Here is a 21833-nt window from a genome sequence, read left to right on the forward strand (position 1 = left end):
CATTGTTAGGCTTTTAGGCCCAACAGCATTAGATGTCACCCTTTATTGTACTACAGAGAAAAGACATCTGGAAAAAAGCATACAATTTTGAAACCATTTATTTTTGTGTGTGTGAAATGGTTATTAAGAAATCTATATAAAGTTAGGATTCTAATGAAAAGTAGTATTTTTACCAGCATCTCTAGGGCTCTGTTGCATGTCATATACTGGGGAGTAGCACTGAATTTGGCATAGGACTTAATGACCTTATCTACAGTTTCCAAGAAATCCTTTTTTCAGTAGCAGTTTTGCACCCTATTAGGATGGCAAACCTACCAGTTTCTGTGCAGATGCTTCTGATCTCAGCACCAGTGGACACAGTCATGCTAACAATTCAAATCTGATATCGCTTTCAACACTCACTGAATGAGCATGAATCTTAAAAATGTGAGTCTGACCCTGTAGATCAGCTAAGCTACTAAACTCAGTCTTCCTGTCCAGTCCCTCCGGCCTCATCAGCACTAGGTCTAGAGTGTCAGGTCTGTTTGTGGCCATCAGCACTTTAATGTTGCCTCAAGGATCAAACCCATCCAGCTGATGGATCAATTCCAACATCCTTCTCTGCACACTTTATTGTCACCTCCAGCACCATCGTCAAAACAAACCCCTCCAATAGCATCAACCTCATCACAGAAAATAAAGCAGGCTTTTTTTGCTGTTGTTGTTCTGGCCATTTCTAAGAGCTCTCGAACCATTTGGAGCCCCCTCACCGACGTATTTCTATACAAGTTCAAATCCAATAACTCGATTGAAGCAAGCATCACTCCTATTAGCAACTGCCAGAGCACAGAATGTCTTGCCTCTACCTAGTGGAAGCAAAGAGCAGCACACCCTTGGGAGGCTCAATGCCAAGGTCAGCAAACCTCTCTGGATGAAGTAGTGGGGTTTTAACTACTTCTTGAAGTTTCTCGATCTCTTCCTTACAGCCACCCACATCACTGTATGTAACACCAGGTTTTTCCTCCACCTGCATCACAGTAACTGTTGGGTCAATCTTAGGAGGCAGTGGAATGTGAATTTAATACTTATTTCTATCCACACCAACTCTCATCCCTTCTTCAATGTTGGTGGGTGCTACCTGATCACTGAGGTCCTTCACAAACTTGGCATACTGCTTCACATTGATAATGTACTTCGGGTCCTCGGAATCAGCGTGGATGATCTTTATACATTTGCAGCTTGCAAAGACTGTTCACCCTGGAGTGTTTCCTTACTGGCTGCCAAATCCCAAAGTGCTGGTGGGGCCAGGCCAGTGTCAGACTCTTTAATATCAGTGAGCTCATTAATTTTCTTGAGAAGTTGTTAAATGTCATCTTCAAACTGTTTGATCTGCCTAGAGTAAGTGCTCTGACCGTAAGTTTTCAGCAAGGCAGTATCCCCCTTATCCTGAGCTCAGATGGGCTTGTCTTCTTTGGTTTTCCACTGATCAGCACCGAGGTCATCCAGCATTTTAGGAGCTCCAAGTGCCTCGGCTCCTGGGTGATCACACAGCACCTTCCTCACTTCCAGTGGTGCCCCACCCTCCTTTCCCTTCTTCACCTCGACTGTAATTCTTATCTTTGCTTCTCTATTGGTAAGGTGTATTTCCCCCATCTGGCTTCTTTCAGGATTTTTACTTTACCTTTGGTTTTTTTTTTTTGTATTTTAAAAATGATATGACTGGGTGGCATTTTTTTGGGGGGCATTTATCTTGCTTGGTATTCTCTGAGCTTCCTGGATCTGTCATTAATTAATTAATTTGGTGTCTGACATTAATTTGGGGGAAATTCTCAGTCATTACTGTTTCAAATATTTCTTCTGTTCTTTTCTCTCTTCTCCTTCTGATATTCCCACCATGCATACGTTATTCCTTTTGTTGTTCCATAGTTCTTGGATTTTCTTTTCTTTTCTTTTCTTTTTCAGTCTTTTTTCCTATTTGCTTTTCAGTTTTGGAGGGTTCTATTGTGATATCCTGAAGCTCAGAGATTCCTTCCTGAGTTGTATCCAGTCTATACAGGGTATAGCATTTGTTTCTCTTAGTGTTTTTTATCTCTAGCATTTTTTTTTTTGGTTCTGTGTTATAATTTCCATTTCTCTGCTTACACTGTACATCTGTTCTTGCAGGCTGTGTACGTTATCCGTGAGAGCCCTTAACATTTTAATCATAGTTGTTTAAAATTCCTGGTCTGATCATTCCAACATACTTTTCATATCTGTCTAGCTCTGATGCTTGCTTTGTCTCTTGCAACTTTATTTTTTGCCTTTTAGTATGTCTTGTAATTTTTTTTTTGATAGCTGGACATAAGGTACTAGGTAAAAGGAAGTGCTGTACATAGGCCTTTAGTAAAGAGGTTGCAAAGTGCAGGGGGAAGGGTTCTACAGTCATATGATTAGATCATAGTCTCTTAGTGAGCTTGTGTGCTCGTGGACTGTGGACTTCACATATGCTTCCCAGCTCTGCCCTTAGTCCCTCTTAGGTGGGACAGGGTGGCTAGAGTGGGATGGAGTTGTGTGTTTGCCTTATCCTAGGTCAGTTAGGTGCTGATAAGAATCTCAGTAGGTCAGGCTCTGGTTAAATTTTAAGTTTCTCCTGAATACATAACATGTTAACAGGAACAGAATGCTCTGGCACATTTCAAAATGGTTCCTCTTACCCACCTCTGCTGGAAGCATGAGGGGATTTGTCTCTGATGTTTACTATGAGAACCTGGTGGAGCGCCAGGTAAAACCCACAAAGTCATAGCATGCCCCCTTCCCCCAACATGACTGGATTCCTTGGTGTTTTTCTCTCTCAATTTGTCCACACTGAGCCTCCAGCAATTCATCTATTATAGTTCAGGTTTCCCTACCCTGGCACTGACCCCCACAGAGGTTTTTGCTTGTGGGTTTCTGCTCTGTATTTGGCCGTCACTCTCTCCAATTTGGGGGGCAGTGGTTTGTTCAACTTTTTACTTGTTCGGATAGAGTGGCCACTTCGAAGCTTCATACATGCTGGACTGGAAACACATCAGTTTCACATTTAATGGAAGAATAACCAAATGGATGAGTCTTGTGCCTCTTCCTTCTCCCACCCCCACCCCCTCAGGAAACACAAAGTGTTTGCAGGACAGGGTGTCTTCTTTCTTCCTTCTTTCTGACTACAGTGTCTCCAGACTTCCTCCATAACTACTGAAAATTTTTTCATTGTATTATAGCAGTGAATTACCAAACCTAGATTTGTAATATTGAATTTACATATAGCATATGTACCTCCACAATTAGTTTCCGTGATTATTTTGTTTGATTCCCCCACCAAATTGGAAGCCATGATCTAGAGGTGCCCTGCCCCATTCAGGGACATCACTCAGAAGTACTAGGCAGCAGCCAAACCACCTGGAACTCTAATGACTCAGAGAACTGGCGTGTCCTCTGAGGCCACAAGCTCTTCACTTTCATAAACAGAAATAACACAGAGGTGCCCTCTACTGACCAAAGGAAGAAACTGCAGTTACACACTGCTCCCTGCCTCCCACCCCGACCAGTACAGGGAAATGACCAACATAATCCCTGCTATCTGCCAGGTACTTCACATATATTATGCCATTTGCCCTTGGATTTATAATATTTACATCTACAAGGGAGGAACCATTGCTCCCACTTCATTTTTTAAAAAGTTTTTTTAATGGATGTACTGGGGATTGAACCCAGGACCTCATGCATGCTAAGCAGATGCTCTCTGAGCTATACTCTTCCCCACTTTATAATTGAGGAAAGGGGGTTCAGAGAAGTGAGCTGATTTCCTGAGTTCCCAGGGTAAGAGGCACTGCTGAGATCCAACCCAGGTCTGTCTGAAGCCAGACCCTCTGCTCTGTCCACCAGGCCCCTGTTACTCAAAGTCTGCTCCTTGGACCAGAGCCTGAGCAAAACTGGGAGTGATAGCAATGCAGATTGCAGGCCCCACTCCAGACCTAACTAATCAAAATTTGTATCCTAAGGAGATAAAAATTTGTATGCACATTAAAGTTTGAGAAGCCCCTGACTCCCGTGAAGTGGTAGGGGAAACTCAGCCTGTGTCCCCCCGAGGAGAAACTGAGTTTTCATATTTCTTCTGTAAACGTGGATTTCTGGTTATAAAGCACTTCTGACATTTTTCATGTAATTTCTTGACATTGGCTCTCCTTTATCTTGGGAGGTAAGTAAGGTCAGTGATCATCATTCGCATGTTAGAGATCTGGAAACAAAAGCCCAGAGAGGAAGTGACTTGCCCAGAGCCACCGGCCAGCAGGCAGGCATCTCACCAAGTGACATGGATTAGCTGGGAGGGTAAGGGTTCTAGGATCTGATGTTGGTGCCGGCGTGGGGGTTGTGGGTTCCAGAGCTTGCCTTCTGGGGTCAGAAATCACCAGGCTGGTTCTGAGCCACCCCTCTACTCACTTGTCCATTCATACATGGAAAGAGGGCTGTCTGGCTCCAGTTTTACTCCCTGTGTGTCCCTGGGCAATTATGTAACACCTCTCTGTTTTCACTTCTTCCTAGAGTTTGGTCTTTGTGAAGAACAAATACAAATGATGCCAGTTAAGTGCTGGACCAGGTAAGGACTCAACAAATGTTAGCTGATATTCATGCATTCATTCAATTTGTTTAACAGCTATTCAGCACTTGCTTGCTATGTGCCAGGAGCTGACTAAGATACCTGATGGACAAGGGAGACATAAGCCTGCTCCCATGGAACTTACTGTTTCTCATGGGGGAGACAGACATTGATTAAGTGCTTACAAGGGTGGTGAGGAAAAGGCAGGGATGTCTTGACTAAAATGGATGAATGGATGAATTTGGCTGTGTTTGCCCATAGTGTAGATGTAACCTTTCTTTCCCTCTGTTCACTCACAGAAAGTGAATTCAAACCTCAAGCTCTTGGCTCACTAGTCAGGTATGAACCATGTCCCAGAGCTGTCCCACCCATCTAGCCTTGCGATGTTTCCTCCTTGGAGAGAGTCCCCATCCCCACCAGGAGGGAGCGATCTTTGCAAAATACCCAAGCAGGGATGGAGAGTATGGTAGAAGGTGAGCTGGTTAGACTCTAGGGACCAGGGGGAGCCACTGAAGACCATCCTGAATGCTCTATCCTCACCTCTGCTGCTCTCCCACACCGAGGCAATGCTCCACTGACAAAAGCCACTGTTCAGTTCCTCAACCAACCATGTTCCTCCCACCACAGGGCCTTTGCACAAGCATTTCCCATGGCCTGGAAAGGTCTCTCCACCTCTCTTCACTTAGTTCATTCCTACTTATCATTCAAGAGCCAGTTCATATGTCAATTCCTCCAGGAAGCCTTTCTTGACTCCCCTGACAAGCTCCAGGTCCTCAAATATAATAGCCTATATTTTCCCGCCTTGGCACTCATCACAACTTGCACGTATGCATTTGTGACGACTTGCTACGCTTCAGTCTTCCCCAGTAGACTGAGAAGAGCTGGTGTTTTGCTGAGCATCTTCTCTCCAGCACCGAGCATGGTGACTGGCTCCACAACCAGGGCAATAGGGCCTGCTCTCAACACACGCCTCTGAAAGGACAGGGGTGGACGCTCAGGAGTTGGCAGCTCACCCCAAAGTTTGGGGTCAGGGAGGGACATGCAACACAGAGACCATCCTGAAGTCACAGTGGTGCAGGGAGGACACAGTGAGGGCTTGAGCCAAGGTAGAGGCGCAGCAGGACAGACCAAGGCAGATCCCCAAGTCAGCGGGGAAGGGCTGAGGGGATGTGCAAGAAGAGAGGGGCGTCAAGAACCCTTGCAGGCTTCCAGCTTGGTAAGGAGCATGGCAGGCCCCTTCTCTCTAGATGGTGAGGCCAAAAGGCCCACCCCACCGGCCACCCTGACCCCAGCCCGTCTCCTGTCAGTGGCCTGGACTGTCCCCAGCACCAGACACAGGCCACACAGCTCAGCAGCACAGGTCCCTTTTTATTAATCATCCTCCCTGGTCTGAATGTGCACAAGTAGAAAAGAAACAGTAAAATGCCCTGGCAGGGAGGGCAGGGGAAGGGGCTCCTGAGGTTAGGCCAAGGGGCCAGATTGCAGCTCCTTTTCCCGACTGGTCCATTTCTGTGCCATGACTCCCCTTACGTTCCCGCGCCCCTCAACTGAAATCCAACATTAGGAGGCAGTGCAGCCCTGCTGATGGGCCGTCCTCCTAACCTTGTCAGAGATGGACACTGGCGGGCCCCGGTGCTGTGCAACGGACTGAGAAAAAGCGGCCAAGTGGGTCTGGCCCAAGGGGCAGAGAGGGGATGTGAGGAAAGGCAGGTCACCCAGTCTGGGGACTGAGCAGAAGCCGATCTGGCCTCCAGCCAGCCTCTGCTGCTTATCTCACTGCCCTGAGGGCTGGGGTCCCTCTCACCCCGACCCCTCCATTCAGAGGTTTTAGGCAGGAGGGGCCAGGGAAGTGCTGGGTTTTCCAGGCAGAAGCGGTGCCTGGGATTGGCCTAAGTCAGTGGCCAGGTGTTCAAAACAGGAATACAAAGGGGGAAGTAACATCCCTCTTCAACCCTCCTGGGGCTCAACCTAGGTGTGACCTCAGTGTGGACGAAGAGGAGGCCAGGCCTGGAGTATGTGTGGAGCTGACGAAGTGACAAGAGAGAATTTGGTCACCCCCACCCCCATTCATCTCTTAGCAGGAGAGATTGAGCTACACAGGAAAAATGGGGTAGGGGTGAAGAGGTGATAGGGGGAAGAAGCAGACAAGATCCAGATTGGAAGGGAAACTTCCAGGCTGGCATGACCACACTCAATTGTTGCTCAGTCAGTGACAACTCAGATGCCTTTCTTGTCTCCAGGCTGCCGGGCTCAGGTTGGCGGGAGGGGCACGTGCAAGGCAGAGAGAAGAGAAGCAACCAATGAAAGTGAAGATACCAGACAGATTCACCTTGATCCTCACTAGCCCAGCCCTCATGGGTCTGAGAGGTTCCCAGCCTTCTCCATCACCCACCCTTGTGCCTCAAAAAAGAGGGGCCCACCTGGAATCTGTGAGAGAAAAGCAGACTCCCGCCATAGGGAAAGTTAAGGGAGGAGTCCTCACAGCACCGTGGCACGGGACGGCCCTGGCCCCTGGCTCAGAGCTGGGCTGACACCGTTTGTAAACATTAGAATTGTTGATGTCTGGGGATGGAGGAGCAGATGGATGCCTGGACCTTCAGGTCTGGGTAGAGATAGGATGAGGCCTCAGAAGGCTTGGGAAATGTCAATCAGCCATGAGAATGAGGGCTCTTAGGCTCCCTGTGGGCCCAGGAGGCAGTGGACAAGGCATCGATCTACCTGCCTCTGCACAGTTGTATAACTTTAGTACTACCTTTGGAACTTGCCAGAGAAAGTCACTGCTGGTTGCGCTGCCAACGGACAGGAGCAGGCAATGAGTCCTGGGGTGATGAACACAGCCCCTATTCAGGACAGGCTTCTCTGTGGAAGATGGGAGCCCTTGGCCCACACTCTTTCTCCAGAGTGGGTTTCAGGCTGGGTTCTTTCTTCAGAGACCTACTAAACCTCTTCACCCATGGCTTCCAGGCATGGAGAAGTCAACAGTTGGAGGAGGCAGGGGAAGGCTCCTCTGTGACACAAGATCTCTTCCCACCATCCATGGCACTGCCAGGACCAGGGAGCAGGAAGGGAGCTGAGTTTGAGCTGTCCATAAGTGTGGGGCGTAATTTCACCCCAGAACTGTCCCTAGAAAGGATGTTCAGATGTCATCCCACCAGTAGAGGGCAACCATGCCAGACTCTGCAGGGTGGCTCTGCAGCTCTATGAGATGGGTTCCCAGGTCCAATGGCAAATACATGTATTCCCTGGGAGGCAGTGGTTATGCTAAGAGATCCACAAAGATGGCGTTGGCTGTGGTCTGGCCAAAGATGAAGGCTCCCAGAGTGACCAAGAGGACTCCATAACTAACCATCGCCCACCAGCTGTAGAGCAGAGGGTGAGAGAAGGCATGGTTAGTCAACCCACCCATGACTTTGCGGATTTCCATTGACTTCCATATATATATGTATCAGTTAACTACTGTAATTACATATACCACTTCTCCTGTGGGGAGAGCACTTCCTACTTCTCAACGACTTTTCATACAAAGGTATGCAGGGCCAGGTGTAGGATCCCTCAACCATGACCTAATGGGATTAATTGACTGGTCACAGTACACCAAGGGCAGGACCAGAATTAGAATGCATGTCTCCTGACTGAAAGATGGTCAGAAAAAAGCAGGTCATGTGAAATGTGATCCATTTCATTAAAATAAAAGCAACCCACAAGACACTTGCAAATGTATGGATCAAAAATAGCAACAGGGTTATAAATGGGTATTGAGATTAAGGGTGATTTTTATTTTCTTCCTTAGACTTGTCTGTATTTTTTAAGTTTTCTATAATGAATGAGTGTTACTCACAGTATTTTTTTTAAAAGCATGCAACTTGTTCAAAACCTCTCTACTATTAATGCACATATTAAAGTAAAATCGTGTTTTGCATTCATCGGACTAACAAAATTGAAAAACCTGTTATATATAGTGCTAGCAGGGAACAGGGCATTCTGATTCACTGCTGCTGGGACTCTGACTGGTACTGACTTAATTTGAACTCATGTCCAAAGTAAAAATGAGTGTGCCTTGGGATGGAACAGTTTCCTTCTAAGAATCTATCATAACAAGATCCTCAATCAGGTGTGCCACGGTGTATAAGTAGAAGAGTGTTCACACTCAGGACCTGTTCATACAACAAAATATTCTATAGCCACTGAAAATGTAAGTGGATCTTCCTGTGTTGACAATCTATAAGACACATGGTTAAGTGAAAGAAAACAAGTAGCAAAAAAGTGTGTCTGGCATGAAACCATTTTTGAAAGAACCCAACTAGACACAAAGCCCCACGTTTGTGTACACACACGCATAGCTTTGTGTACACAAACACTTATGCACGCACAGAACCAGCCTGCAAGGGCATAGACCGTGCTGATGGCACAGAGCTCTCTCAGGAGAAGGTGAGGAGCAGGCTGTGGGGAAAGAGGGACTTCCAATTTTTTTCTCTAACGTTACAGCTAGCACGTATTAACCACTTTCAAAAACTCATGTTTTGCCAAGTACACAAGTCTCCTGACCCGACCTGTTTAAAGGCCACCACCCATCCAGCACCTCCCTGAGAAGACCACAGGCTGGGCCCTGCTTTACCTGGCTGGCTTGACTTCCTCCATCTCAGAGAGTTTCGCCTGAATGAGGCACAGCCCTGGAAAACAAGAGGTGGTCCCGGAGCTTGGGTGGGCTCCCTCCTGCAGTCCAGCCTCCCCCTTGCCAAGAGGCAGTGGTGGTGGACAGACAGAGGCCTGTGTTTACTTCTCCACATATTCCCTCTCTGCTTCCACACCGCACGCAGCTGGAGGCCTGGCATCTGCTCTCCTAGGAGCGGCCCCCATCCGCCAGGCACCCTTTGGGCTGTCTGCAAGACCCGGAGCTAAAGGGGCAGCGCTGGAAGGTGACTCAGTGGTGCCCACACTGCAGGGCTGCCCCTTCCCCAGTGTACCTCAGAGCAGGTGTGGCCCCCCTGCTTCAAGCAAACTGGCAAGGGCTTTCCAGGTTGCTCCCTGGGTAGAAATAAGCTGGGTATAGGCAGAACTCAAGACTGGGCAGATGGGACAATTTCCCAGGGATCTGGTGGCAGACTGTGTCTGAAACTCAGGTCTCCCAACTTCCATGTCAGGGTGTGGCCACTAGACCCTATTACCCTGGAATGGGCTGAACCACCCAGATCCCTGATAGTCAGGGAGGAACAGATACTTGAATGAAGACTTAAAAGCATAGGCTGTGAACTGAGATAGACTTGGGTTTGGAAAAGTTCTGTTCCTCTCCCTTTTTTTTTTTTTTTTTTTTTAGTTCTGTTCCTCTTTAGTTGAGTTTGTTAACCTCTAGGCAGGCTTGTTACCCTCTCTGAACCTCAGGAGTACTCATCAGTAAAATGGAGATGACAACTCCAGGATTCTGTACAGGAGATAATGCTTAAATGGGTTCCCATGGAGCCTGAAGTGGCTGATCAGTAAATACTGGTGATGATCCTCCCCGGTAGGTGAGCAAGTGAGGAGCTGAGGCCGGGGGGCCCCAGGAGTCAGTGCTGCAGGGGCGCCAGGGGTGCACACCTGGGAAGACGAAGATGAAGCAGGCGGCCAGGCCTCCGATGACTGAGATGACCTTGCCAATGTCAGGGATGAAGAGCGCCAGCAGCAGGGTGAGCAGGAACCAGACCAGCGTCTGCAGCACTCGCCGCCGCCGCTCCCGCCCCACGTCCTCCTCCACCGGCATCCCCTGGTAGCGCAGCCACAGGCCTTCAACCACCGCCCTGCCCACATGGAGAGGGGCTCAGAGGCGCCCCTGCTAATGGTCCTCCACCTCCAGCCACAGAGCCAGACCCCCAACTGGGTTGACTGTAGGTAAGACTCTAATCCCTGAGCCTCAGTTTCCGCTTCTGTGAAACAGGCCTAGCAGCAGTGTTCTCAGGGTTGCCATGGGGACTGGATAGGATGGTGAAAGCGAAGGGCTTAGTGCCTTGCCTGGCCCCGGACGTGCACACTCCATGGGAGCCGACACCACCAGTCTCCTGAGAAGGGCCTGGGGTACCTGGAAGGCAGAGTGTTCAGGAAAGGATCTGGACTAGAGGTCCTCAGAGGACTCACAGAATATTCTGGTGACTCTGGGACAAAGGGGGCCCCCAAGACCCAGCTGGGGGTACTTGCAGGGCCGTCCAAGGCACTGACTTTCCTATGGGCTTCAGGTTCTCCTTCTATCAAATGGATTCTACATAAGGCCAGAGGACCGTGTTCAAAGGGCTTTCGGGGGCCCTGGGGGCCTTGGTGAGAGGGAGCACCCCAGTGGGGCGGGGAGGAGGCTCACCGCCCACAGAAGTGCAGGATGGGGTAGGAGGTGAGCACGCTCAGGATGATGAAGGCACGGGCAACGGCCACAGCCATGTCCTCCGACGGGTAGGACAGGAGCACGTCGGGGTCCACCGCATCTCCAAAGGTCAGGAAGCCACAGATGCCTGAGAGCAGGGATGAGAAAGTTGGGTTAGGGTGACCGTGGGAGGGTAAGGGGCTGGGTCCACTGCTAGGTCCAACAGCAGACAGGGAGGTGTCAGAGCAGCTCTGGAGGCTTAGACTGAGGCTTGGAGGGGTGTGGAGGCTGGGATCAGAAGCCTTCCTCCCCGACTTCTCACATCCCCAACACGTACCTGATCTTGAACTCACCCTGCAGTTCCTGTCTCAGAGCTTCTGTGCTAACGTTCTGTTGGCCCAGTTCTTCCCTCTGCCACCTCCTCTCCACTCAGGTCTCAGCTCAGATGTCCCCTCCTGAGAGATGGGCTTCCCCACCCAGGACATCCACAATAACCCCTGCCCCCAGGTACTTTCTCACATCATCCTGTTCTGTTTTCTTCACTCCTCTCTCTCTCAATTTTTTTTTTACTTGTTTATTGTCTGTCTTCCCAACCAGAACACGAGCCCCGGAGAACGGGGACTCTGCCTATTTGCCTTCTTTGCTCCTGGCTGTGTCCTCAAGAGGCTAGAACAGTACTGGTCCTGAGAACCATCTGTGGAAGGAATCACAAGGACATTCTTCCTGGTCTCCCAGTCCTGCTCCCTCATCCGAGCCCTTCTCTACACAGCACCCAGGGCCACGCCCCTGCTGCAGACGCTTCCTCTCTGGCTCTGCTCCTCGTCTGCCCTTGCTGCTTGCCACTCATCCCCCACTCGCTGCACTCCAGCCACACAGGCCTTCTTCTGTCCCGGCCTCAGAGACTTGGCATTTTCTGGCTCCTCTGTCTGCAACACTCTTCCCCTAGCTCTTCAGGGTCTGGCTTCTCATGGCTTGGGCTTCCCCCAAATGCCACTTCCTCATAGAGGAGCCTCCCAAGACCCACCCTCCAAAGCCAACCCCGCCCAGTCCTACTCACATCTTCCCTGTTTCACTGTGGCACTCACCACTGTCTGGAATTCCTTACTGATTCCTGATTTATTCTTCTAAGACTGTCTCTCCAACTAGACTGTTGATTCCATGAGGGCAGGACCAGGTCTTTCTATCTCTATGGCATTCCCCATGCTGAGAAAAGTTCCTGGGACTTACTAGGCACCCACTGAGAGCTGCTGAATGAATGCATGAACACATCTCTCTCATTTGGGCAGGAAGAGGCCCAAGGTAGCCCAAGTTCAACCCACTGCCTACACAAGCATTTGACGTGCTGGGAGTGCAGGGCTGTCTCAGGAAAACCTGGGTCAGAGGACTTGGGGACGCAAGAGGGAAAGTGGGAGCACTGTAAGCCCGGCCCTTGAGGGGAGCACTCACCTGTGCCCATGTAGACAGCGAGGGCTATGACCATGGCGGCTGTCACCACCCCGCCCCAGGTCTTCACCTCGGGCTGCCGCATGCTGTTGAAGACGGGCACACTGCTCACGTGGCACTGTCAGGGTGAAGGGCAGGGTCATGGTGGGCAAGTCACCTCACCCCCAGGGATAAGAGGCAAGTCCTGGGACCCCCACTCCATCCTTCCTTCCAGGATCCCCCCAAACTGCCTATGATGTTGATTCCATCCCAGGATGGGGCGTGAGCTAAGGGAGGACAGGGACCTTGCAACTGGCACCTGAAATCCGAAGCAAATGGTGGGCATGGCATTGAACACGGCTATCCAGGAAGCTGGCCTGTGGATAGACATACAAGATGCTGCTGCCTGTGAACTCTTCAGAGTGCCCGCCTGCCCCCAGGCCCTTACTCTTCATTCAGCCCACTATGGCCTCCACCAGCCAGCATGCTACACGTTCAGCCCACGGGCATCTGGGAACAGGGTGAGGACACACCTCCTTTTCACAGGTCAGTGAACTGAGGCTCTGGATGGCCCTCCTGGAACCCAAATCCAGAATTTCTGGCCTCTGCACTTGGGCTTTTGCTTTTCTGGTTTGTTCCTTTCCCAAAAAATGAAGCTTTTTTTTAAATGACAAAATTGATTCATCCTCTCATAGAAGATACAGATATTACAGATAAGCACATGTTGAAAAAATGTGCAATTCCACCTTGGTAGTTTCCCCTTGTCTCTGGCTCTCTCTCTTCTCTTTAGTAAAAAGAGATCAGGGCCCCTTGCCTCCTTCCTACAATGACCAGTGAGTCATGTCCCTTGGGGGCCAGTGAGCCTTGAGAAGAGCACCCGTGTGGCCTTTTGATGCCTGACTCAGCACCTCCTGGGGCCCAAGTAGCAGCTTCCACCCCATGTGTCTCCTCGGAGCCCTCACCTACCTGTTCAGGGCGTCTGCTGGTGTCATCTCTTTATCGGGCCAGATGTATTTGATGATAATGATGGCAGTGACGTACCAGGTGCCCACGACGCTTAGGAAGCTGCCAGGAAGGATGGATTAGGCGTCCTCCTCCCCAGCTGCAGCTGCCTTTGCTCTGATTCCATCCCCAGGGACATCCACCCTTAACTCTAGTGACCACAAGTATCTAATGAACAAATTGGGAGACTATTCCAAACAAAGACTCAAGAAACGCATAAGAAATAAGTTTCAGAGAAACACTCCACAGCTAGGAGGCCAACTGGGGACCAGACTGACATTTGTGGCCACTGGGAAAGGAGATGGGTCAGTTCCATGGCTCAGAGGCCACAGCAGGGGGCTGGGCTTCAAAGCACATCCGCTACTTCAATTAGAGCAGCCCAGATTTGGCAAGGGCTGCAAGAAGGGCCTTTGAGAACTAGGAGATGCTGGTGGTAAAAGGGTTGAAGGCACAAATACTGGAATGTCAACATTAAAGGGAACCTTGGAGACACTGAGTGTGACTCCCTCGATTATGGGTCACAGCAAACAGCTTAGAATCCCACCACTTTTCAGACTCTGAGCCAGGAAGCTAATTCCTTCCCTTCATACCAAGCTGTACGGAAAACGCTGCCAGGCTAACAATCCCAAATGATCAAAATTATCATCCTCCGTGGGAAAGACAAGGCCCAGGCCAGGAGGCTGCCTTCATAATCCTGATTATCACCCGCCCCTGCTTTGACACAGACACTTGGAACTGAATCTCTCACTGATGCAAAGAGCCACTGTCTCCCTTGCTGCTGACACAAAAGGAAGCTCCTATGCTGGAACCCCTGCAAGCCCTGGTGCCCTGCCTTTCCCACCCTTGCTGCCCCAGGAGGCAAGGTGGCATGTAGAAGAGGGGTTCCCCAGCAGCCCTCGGGTCTCCAGCTGCCTGTGATCAAGAGCTTCTGTCCAGTGCAGGCTGGGGTGGGGCCTCCGAACCTGGCATATTTCTGGAAGCCGATCTCCCTGGGGATGGAAAGGGGCAGGATGAAGAGGAAGGCAGTGAGGCTGATGGTGAACTTGCGGTCTGTGTACCAGGGGCTGCCGCTGGCCCCTGCAGGCTCCTTTGCCATCACAGCTATAACTGCATAGGAAGGAAGGAGGGAACGTGATGCCAGGCTACTGCAGGGTGCAGCCCTCCAGCTCTGCAGGGCCTCCATCTCTCTAATGGGCCCAGCAGCCAGCAGGGAGGATTCCCAGATGAGTGCCAGGCCCAGGCTAGGCCTTGGGCAGGTGTTCTGTGCTCTTTTCCTCCCACCCAGGACCCCCGGGGCCCAGGGGGAGGGATGAGGTAGGTACTGAGGGGGACCTCACTCTTGTCCTGCTGGTCCCCAATGATGATGAGGAAGGCAATGCAGGTCCCGAAGGTGTAGATGGCAATGGCCACCTCGCACAGCACGCCTGTCAGCTTGCCACACACAGCCCACACCACCTCCTGGTAGGTTCTCTCATTGCTGGCCTGGGAGCAGTAGGCCAGGATGACGAGGCCACTGATGATGAAAACCAACATGGCCTGCAGGCAGGGGCAGAGCAAGAGGGTGTGAGAAAGGCCTGGCAGCAAAGAGCAGCCTGGTCTTGCTCAGCATTTACGGGACCAGTGCCCAAAGTCTGGCGAATGAACCTCATCTTGCAAGGCAATTTTAATAGATTACTGGAGGCTGCTGAGTTATTCTTTAAAAACAAAGAGTTATGAGAAAAGTGTCAAACATACACAAAAGTAGACAGAATGGTATAATGGACCCCCACGTACCCATCACTCAGCTTCAAAAATCATCAACACATAGCCCATCGTGTTTCATCTAATTCCCTCTCCCACTTCGGATTATCTTGAAGAAAATACAAGCTATTTTATTATTTCATCAGTAAATATTTCAGCATGTAGTTCTAAAAGAAAAGGGCCCACTTTAAAAACATAACCACAAAATTATTAACTAGGCAGTTGATGCCCAAACTTCCTTTACTGCTGGGAAGGCTTCTGAAGCCTCATCTGGGCTCAGAAGAAAGAATGCTGGAATAGATTAGTAAAGTCTGCCAGCATGTGTCACCGACTGACCATTCCTGATCCAAAGCCTCCCTTTTGAGGCAAAGAGCCTAGACCCACCACCCAGACTGCACCACTGCCTTCCAGGCCAGTACACTCACCATCTGCAGCGTGATGCCGGCTGCCACGCCCCCTGCAGTGCTGAAGGCTGCTGGGAAGTTGAGCAGCCCTGCGCCCAGGCAGGCATTGACAACGATGAAGATGGCCCCAAGTGTAGAAGTGGTACCTCTGCCCACAACTTCAGGAGAAGCCTCTCCCTCACTCTTGGGGGCCATGTCCACAGAGGGACTCTGCAGCAGACGGGCCCGCTCCCCGGAGTCTGTGCTTAAGCCCCACTCGCCAAGGTCACTGTTGATGCTAAGCTGGGCCATGGCCCTGAGAGTCCTCTTCCTGCAGGTTCTGTGGGTTCTGTCTCACAACCACATCCCCTGGGGAGCTGAGGGAACACGATCAGCTAGGAGGGTGGCACCAGCTCATTTGGAGCTGTTATCCTAGGAGGCCTCGGGGCTCTGTCTCTTCTTAACCTAGATAAGAAAGGCAGGTAATACTGTTATCCAAAGGTGGACACAGAAGGGTGAAACAACTGTCCCAAAATCAGATGGCTGAGATTCAAACCCAGGTGTACCTCTGTGCAGAACACTACACAGGCTGCCACAGTGTGCGATGGCAGAGACAGAAATATGTCAGGTGCAACTCCTGCCTGCATCAGGTTTACAGACCTATCAGGTAAAGAAGACACAAACACAGAAGAGAGAGGTACTAACGTGTCAGCACTAGGGGCCATGCATCAGGCAGGAGTGCCATGGACATACCTTATCTCATTCATTCCTTATGACAGTGGTCACAAGGTTCAGAGAGATCTCACTCATCCAGGGTCAAACAACAGCAAGTTGCAAAACGGGATTTGGATCCAGATCTGTCTGGCTTCCAAACCTGTTTCCATACCACAGGGTTGCAAGAACAGTCCTCACCCAGAACTATGGGTATTTCAATTTCTTACAGCCCAGCATACCTCCCTCCAGCCCAGAGTCTAAATTCTGTGGAGCTTTCAAAGCTCGTCAAAATTTCAGGCCAATTCTCACTCTTCTCCCACGAGACTGCCCATCACACAGGCATCCTCTCTGATGCCCTCAGCACACTGGGAGGTTTAGAATGGCTAATGAGGCCTCTTAGGTAGTCAGGTGCTTCCCAGGGCTCCTCCTGGTGACAGGTGAACAAAGTAGAGGAAAAAGGTGGAGTGTGGGTGCTCTCAGACATCTGTCACCAAGCATGCACCCAAGGGACACCTCTCCAGGGGAAATGTCTCCCTGCTGGCTCCAAGTCCAGAAAGATCAGTCAGACGCCACAGGGCTTCCTGTTATGCAACTTGCCCCCCAGCCAGCAACTCGGCAAAAAATCGAAACAGTGAGTAGTGGGGGCAGTTGTGGGTTCCTGGGATTCTAGCGTAGCTCCAGAGAGAGCCCTGCAAAGTTAGTGCTACCCAAGCTGTGAGACCTTGTCGCCCACCCTGCTCCCATCTTAGACACAGAGGTCTCTGCATTGGTCTGAGATCTCTCAGCAATTCCCTCCCCCACCATGGTCCCCTGCTTACCTGTTCTTTCTAACTGTCCTGCTATGGTGAAGGGAGAGCTACTTCTTGCAGCCCCTTCTCCCCAAAGATCTGGGATGACTCCCTCTCTGACCTTGATTTCTTCTTTCTCAAAACTTTACCTAAAATCTGCTGTTAGCAGAGAGAAGAGTCTGAGCTGTTTCTTTGCTGGTCAGCAGAGTATGGGGAACCAAGGTGCCCTGACTCTAACTCACAGAATGGGGCACCAGTTCAGTTAGGGACACAGGCACACTGAGGGAAAGAGGCTAGATCAATGTCACAGTGGCTAGTTGGCAGAGCCAGAACCAGAAGCCTGATGCCCACATGCTCAGGCCAGAGCTGTAACCACGGCAGCAGACCCCTCAGATCCCAACCAGAGTGGGTTCTCAGGCCAGCCTGGGGCTGGATCCCAGAAATACGAGGGGTAGGCTGCATTGAAAAGTGGGCCAGGGCGCACCCGGGGCGAGGGCAGGTCCCTAGGCCTGAAGCCAGGCCAGTGGGCTGCTGCGGGGTAAACTGGGGAGGGGCTCTGGGACTCAATCCGGGCCTAGGACTAGGTGGAGACAAGCCGGCTAAGGCGCTGCAAGGGCTGGTCGGATCGAATGCGGGCGTGGAGCCGAGGCCGCTGGGCTGCGGAGTCCTGCGAGGAGTGGGCAGGGCTCTACCGCGGTGGGGACCCAGGACCTAACCCTTCTATCCCCCACCAGCCTGTACCTCCTGTCACCTACCTGCGGTTCTTCAAGCCCGAGCCGGCGGCGGAGACACGTGATCAGGGGTCACATGACCGCTGGGGCGTGGGCCGGCCGCGAGACAGGCTGGGAGTTGTAGTTTTCCGCAGGCGTCAATCTTGGACACTGCTTCCCTAATTGTGAACCGGACAGGAATGCCCTGAACCAGCCTCATACTGAGCCCACCCGTGTTTATCCCGTTACTTTCAGTTCTGGCCTCTTGGCCAAGGCCCACACTCCTGCTTCCTCCAAGGAAGAGCATTAGGAAGTTTGGCGCCTTTGCCTGTCTGGATGCCTTGGGCCATAGCTATTTGGCCTCCTTATCCTCTTCTGTCACCCTCCTTACCTTTAGACTGGCAGCCGGTGACCCTGGAGCTTTTCAATGAACACTGAGGGGACGTTTTTACTTCCTTGCGTTGTGGTTGGTCTGAGTGTTGTTCATGGCTATACTCCAGGGCCTAGGTTTTAGAACAGTTTCTGAGGCATTGTCACTCACAGAAATATTTGTTGAATGAAGGACTGGGTGTCCAGAGCCTTGGCTTCTGTTTGTGGCTCTGTGCCACTTGCAAGTTGTCACATAATGTTTGGCATCCCAGTGTCCTCGTCTGTGTTAGGAGAGTGTGCTGTCCGTTCCACCTACCTCTCGATGCATCAAAGGTCCTTGTTGATGAGATCCTGTGCACTATTTCCCCAGGTTCACTCTAGTGACATTTTGCAAAACTATAGTACCGTATCACAACCAGGATAGTGACATTGCCAATCCACTGATCACATTCAGATTTCCTTGGTTATATTTGTAGTCATTTTTTGGTGTGTATTAAGTTCTATAGTCCTTAACCACTGTAAGTTTATACATCTACACCACATTCAGCATTCTGAATATTTCCATCACCTCAAGGATCCCTCCTGCTGCCCTTTTATAACCACGCTCACCTCACCCCAGCAAGTCCTCCTTTCTCTAACTCCTGGCAACCACTAATCTGTTCTCCATTTCTAAAAGTTTGTCATTTTAAAAAAATGTTATATAAATGGAGTCATACAATCTGTAACTTTTTAGGATTGGCTACTTTAACTCAGCATAATTGCCAAGGGGCTAATGCAAGTTGTTTTGTATATCAGGGTGTATGTTTTATTTATTACTGAGTAACAATATCCCATGGTATGTGCAGTTTTTGTAAATAATCACTTTTGAAGGACATCTGAGCTGTTTGCAGGTTTTTAAGAACACAAATAGCTTTATTGAGATTTATGAATTTTACCACAAAAGGTAATACTTCTAGTGCCCAATACAGTGATTTTTGGTATATTCAGAGTTTTGCAATCATCACCACTATCTAATTTCAGAACATTGTTATCACTCCCCCAAAACCTCTGTAACCATTAGCAATCACTCTCTATTACTCCCTCTCCTAAGCCCTCGGCAACCACTAATCAACTTTGTGCTCTGGATGAACTGTTTTCAAGGTTTATCCATTCATGTTGAGGCATATTTAGTACTTCATTCTTTTTTATTACTGAGTAATAGTCCATTGCTTGGCTATACCACATTTTGTTTATTCATTCATCAGTTGATTGGACATTTGTGGTTTCCATTTTTTGGCTATTAGGAATAATGCTGCAATGCATGTTTGGGTACATGATTTTGTGTGCACACATTTTTTCATTTATTTTTGGTATATATATAAAAATAGAATTAAAATGGTAATTCTATTTAACCTTTTTTTTTCAGTTTTAGAATTTTGGTATTCCTTGTACACATCATTTTTTAAAAACTGAGTTATAGCCAGTTTACAACGTTGTATCAATTTCTGATGTACAGCACAACTTTTCAGTCATACATGAATATACATATATTCATTTTCATATTCTTTTTCACCATGTGCTACTACAAGATCCTGAATATATTTCCCTGTGCTATACTGTATAAACTTGTTTATATATTCTATATATACCTCTCAGTATCTCAGTATCTCAGTATTGAACTCCCAGTCTGTCCCTTCCCACCCTCCTCCCCCCGGCAACCACAGGTTTGTATTCTGTCTGTGAGTCTGTTTCTGTTTTATATTTAAGTTCATTTCTTTCTTTTTTTTTTTTTAGATTCCACATATGAGTGATATCATATGGTATTTTTCTCTTTCTGGCTTACTTCACTTCACTTAGAATGACATTCTCCAGGGATATCCATGTTGCTGCAAATTATGTTGTCATTTTTAATGGCCGAATAGTATTCTATTGTGTAAATACACCACAACTTCTTTATCCAATCATCTCTTGATGGACATTTAGGCTGTTTCCATGTCTTGGCTATTGTAAATAGTGCTGCTATGAACATTGGGGTGCAGATGTCAGTTTGAAGTAGGGTTCCTTCTGGATATATGCCCCGGAGTGGGATTGCTGGGTCATATGTTAAGTCTATTCCTAGTCTTTTGAGGAATCTCCAAACTGTTTTCCACAATGGCTGCACCAAACTGCTTTCCTACCAAAAGTGTAGGAGGGTTCTCTTTTCTCCACACCCTCTCTAGTATTTATCATTTGTGTACTGTTGAATGACGGCCATTCTGACTGGTGTAAGGTATGTTTAACCTTTTGAGGAATTGCCAGACTGTTTCCCAAAGTAGCTGCACCATTTTACATTATAACCAATAGTGTATAAGGGTTGTCTCTCCACATTCTTGATAACCCTTGTTATTGTCTTTCATTATAGCCATCCTAGTGGCTGTGAAGTGATTTTCACTGTGGTTTTGATTTGCATTTCCCTGATGACTCAAAATGTTAGCATCTTTTCCTGTGCTTATTGGTCATTAGTATGTCCCTCTTTGAAGAAATGTCTATCAGACCCCTTTTTCAGTTATTAATTGGGTTGTCTATTTATTATTGAGTTGTAAATGTTCTTTATATATTCTGGTTAAAATCCCTTATCAGATATATGATTTGTAACACAATTCTCAAGATTTTTACAAGACTGTCATTTAAAAAAAAGAAAAAGTTGGTCTTTCAGTTATCAGATATAAATACAACAATAATTTCAATGAAAAAAATTTTCCACAGCTTAGGTGTGAGGAAAAAGGTTTAAAACAAAACAAAATGCTCAAGTTGGTTGAATGAGCTGGACTTTGGTTGTTAAGATGTAAGCTTGAGGCAGTTTAGTCTAATAGCACCCAATGGCTGGCCTATGGGTCAGCTTATCTGAACCTATAAGGTTTGCTTTTTCTTATTTTGAAAAACAGATTCTCAAGCGTTATCTCAGACATACTGAGTCAGAATGCCCAGAGGAAAAGCCAGGGAACCAGTATTTAAAAAAAAAAAGTTTTGGGAACTATTCTTCCATAAATTACAGTGAAACAGGGCGTGACTACGCTTCTTGAGCAGGTAACTACCTCCTCCATCAAGTGGAAGAACAGCTAACATCTTGGACCCTAAGCAGGAAACTGGGAAAAGGCTGAAGGCAAACAGTCTGAACTGTGCGAAAAACATCAGGTTCACACCCCACATGACTTGTCAGTGAGGAGCAGGACTTAGTCCAGGGTGAGCTGGAAATACATGTGTTTAAAAATAACGAGGTCAAGTTCCTTTTCCAGCTGAGGTCTAGGCGGCCAACTTCAACCATTTTGGCTCCAGAGAGGGAGATTTAAGCAGCTTCTTCTAACCTAGGCAATCAGATCCTTTACAGAGTAGCTACCACATTTATTGGTTCCCCATTTAAAATACTTTTCCAAAAACACGCAGTGAACCAGTCCATTCACTTTACCTTTCACCACCTTCGTATATCCATTAGCCACAGGAACGAGCCAAAGGGCAGGAGTGAGTTCACCATGCACTGTGCCCATCAGCGAGTGAGGAGAAGCAGGGAGAAGGAACAAGTTGAGGCCCCTTCCCCTCCCAACAATGATCAAAACACTGTGGATGGGCTGTGGGCCTGATTCTGCTCCACTGCCTGTCTGGCCAGTAGCTGTCCTATCTTGAATGACTCTTGGCATTAAGCAGAAGATGACAGAGCAACCTTGGGAAGTCTGCTGACAGAGTGCCTGACTTCATGAAAGAGGCTGCACACTGGTGACCTACTGTTTGCATATTTCTTACAAATCATTTTAAAAAAAGAATTAGTTGCTAGCTTTT

General features: G+C 48.7%; 1 protein-coding gene and 1 pseudogene across 4 annotated transcripts; both read right to left on the minus strand.

The window, feature by feature from the left end:
• Positions 1-331: 331 nt before the first annotated feature.
• Positions 332-1890, minus strand: LOC116281876 (26S proteasome regulatory subunit 7 pseudogene; annotated as a pseudogene).
• A 4048-nt stretch (positions 1891-5938) lies between these two features.
• On the minus strand, positions 5939-17755 carry SLC38A7 (solute carrier family 38 member 7). 4 transcript variants are annotated; one of them, XM_015248126.3, is made up of 13 exons: positions 17718-17755; positions 16993-17121; positions 16027-16120; positions 15503-15925; positions 14675-14873; positions 14300-14444; positions 13302-13400; positions 12655-12712; positions 12360-12474; positions 10914-11061; positions 10163-10362; positions 9204-9258; positions 5939-7947 (listed from the first exon to the last, which is right to left on the minus strand). In XM_015248126.3, the coding sequence occupies exons 4-13, from the start codon at positions 15770-15772 to the stop codon at positions 7845-7847; spliced, it is 1392 nt and encodes a 463-aa protein (XP_015103612.1). In that variant the 5' UTR covers positions 15773-15925; positions 16027-16120; positions 16993-17121; positions 17718-17755; the 3' UTR covers positions 5939-7844. The 4 variants fall into 4 exon arrangements, with proteins under 4 accessions (XP_015103612.1, XP_072823582.1, XP_072823583.1 ...); XM_072967481.1 differs by lacking the exon at positions 16027-16120; XM_072967482.1 differs by lacking the exon at positions 16027-16120 and having other exon boundaries at positions 16993-17118; positions 17718-17748.
• Between the last annotated feature and the right edge of the window lie 4078 nt (positions 17756-21833).

This window comes from Vicugna pacos, chromosome 9 (genome assembly GCF_048564905.1).
Source record: "Vicugna pacos chromosome 9, VicPac4, whole genome shotgun sequence".
NCBI classification, from domain to species: domain Eukaryota; kingdom Metazoa; phylum Chordata; class Mammalia; order Artiodactyla; family Camelidae; genus Vicugna; species Vicugna pacos.

Excerpts from the sequence above, each read along its gene's own strand:
- SLC38A7 (XM_072967481.1), bottom strand. The coding sequence starts at position 15,772 with ATGGCCCAGCTTAGCATCAACAGTGACCTTGGCGAGTGGGGCTTAAGC. Across the intron at positions 13,401-14,299 it reads GGCTTCCAGAAATATGCCAG|CTTCCTAAGCGTCGTGGGCA; the intron begins GTTCGGAGGCCC and ends CCTTCCTGGCAG. Across the intron at positions 10,363-10,913 it reads ATCCTGCACTTCTGTGGGCG|GGCGGTGGTTGAAGGCCTGT; the intron begins GTGAGCCTCCTC and ends CCATGTGGGCAG.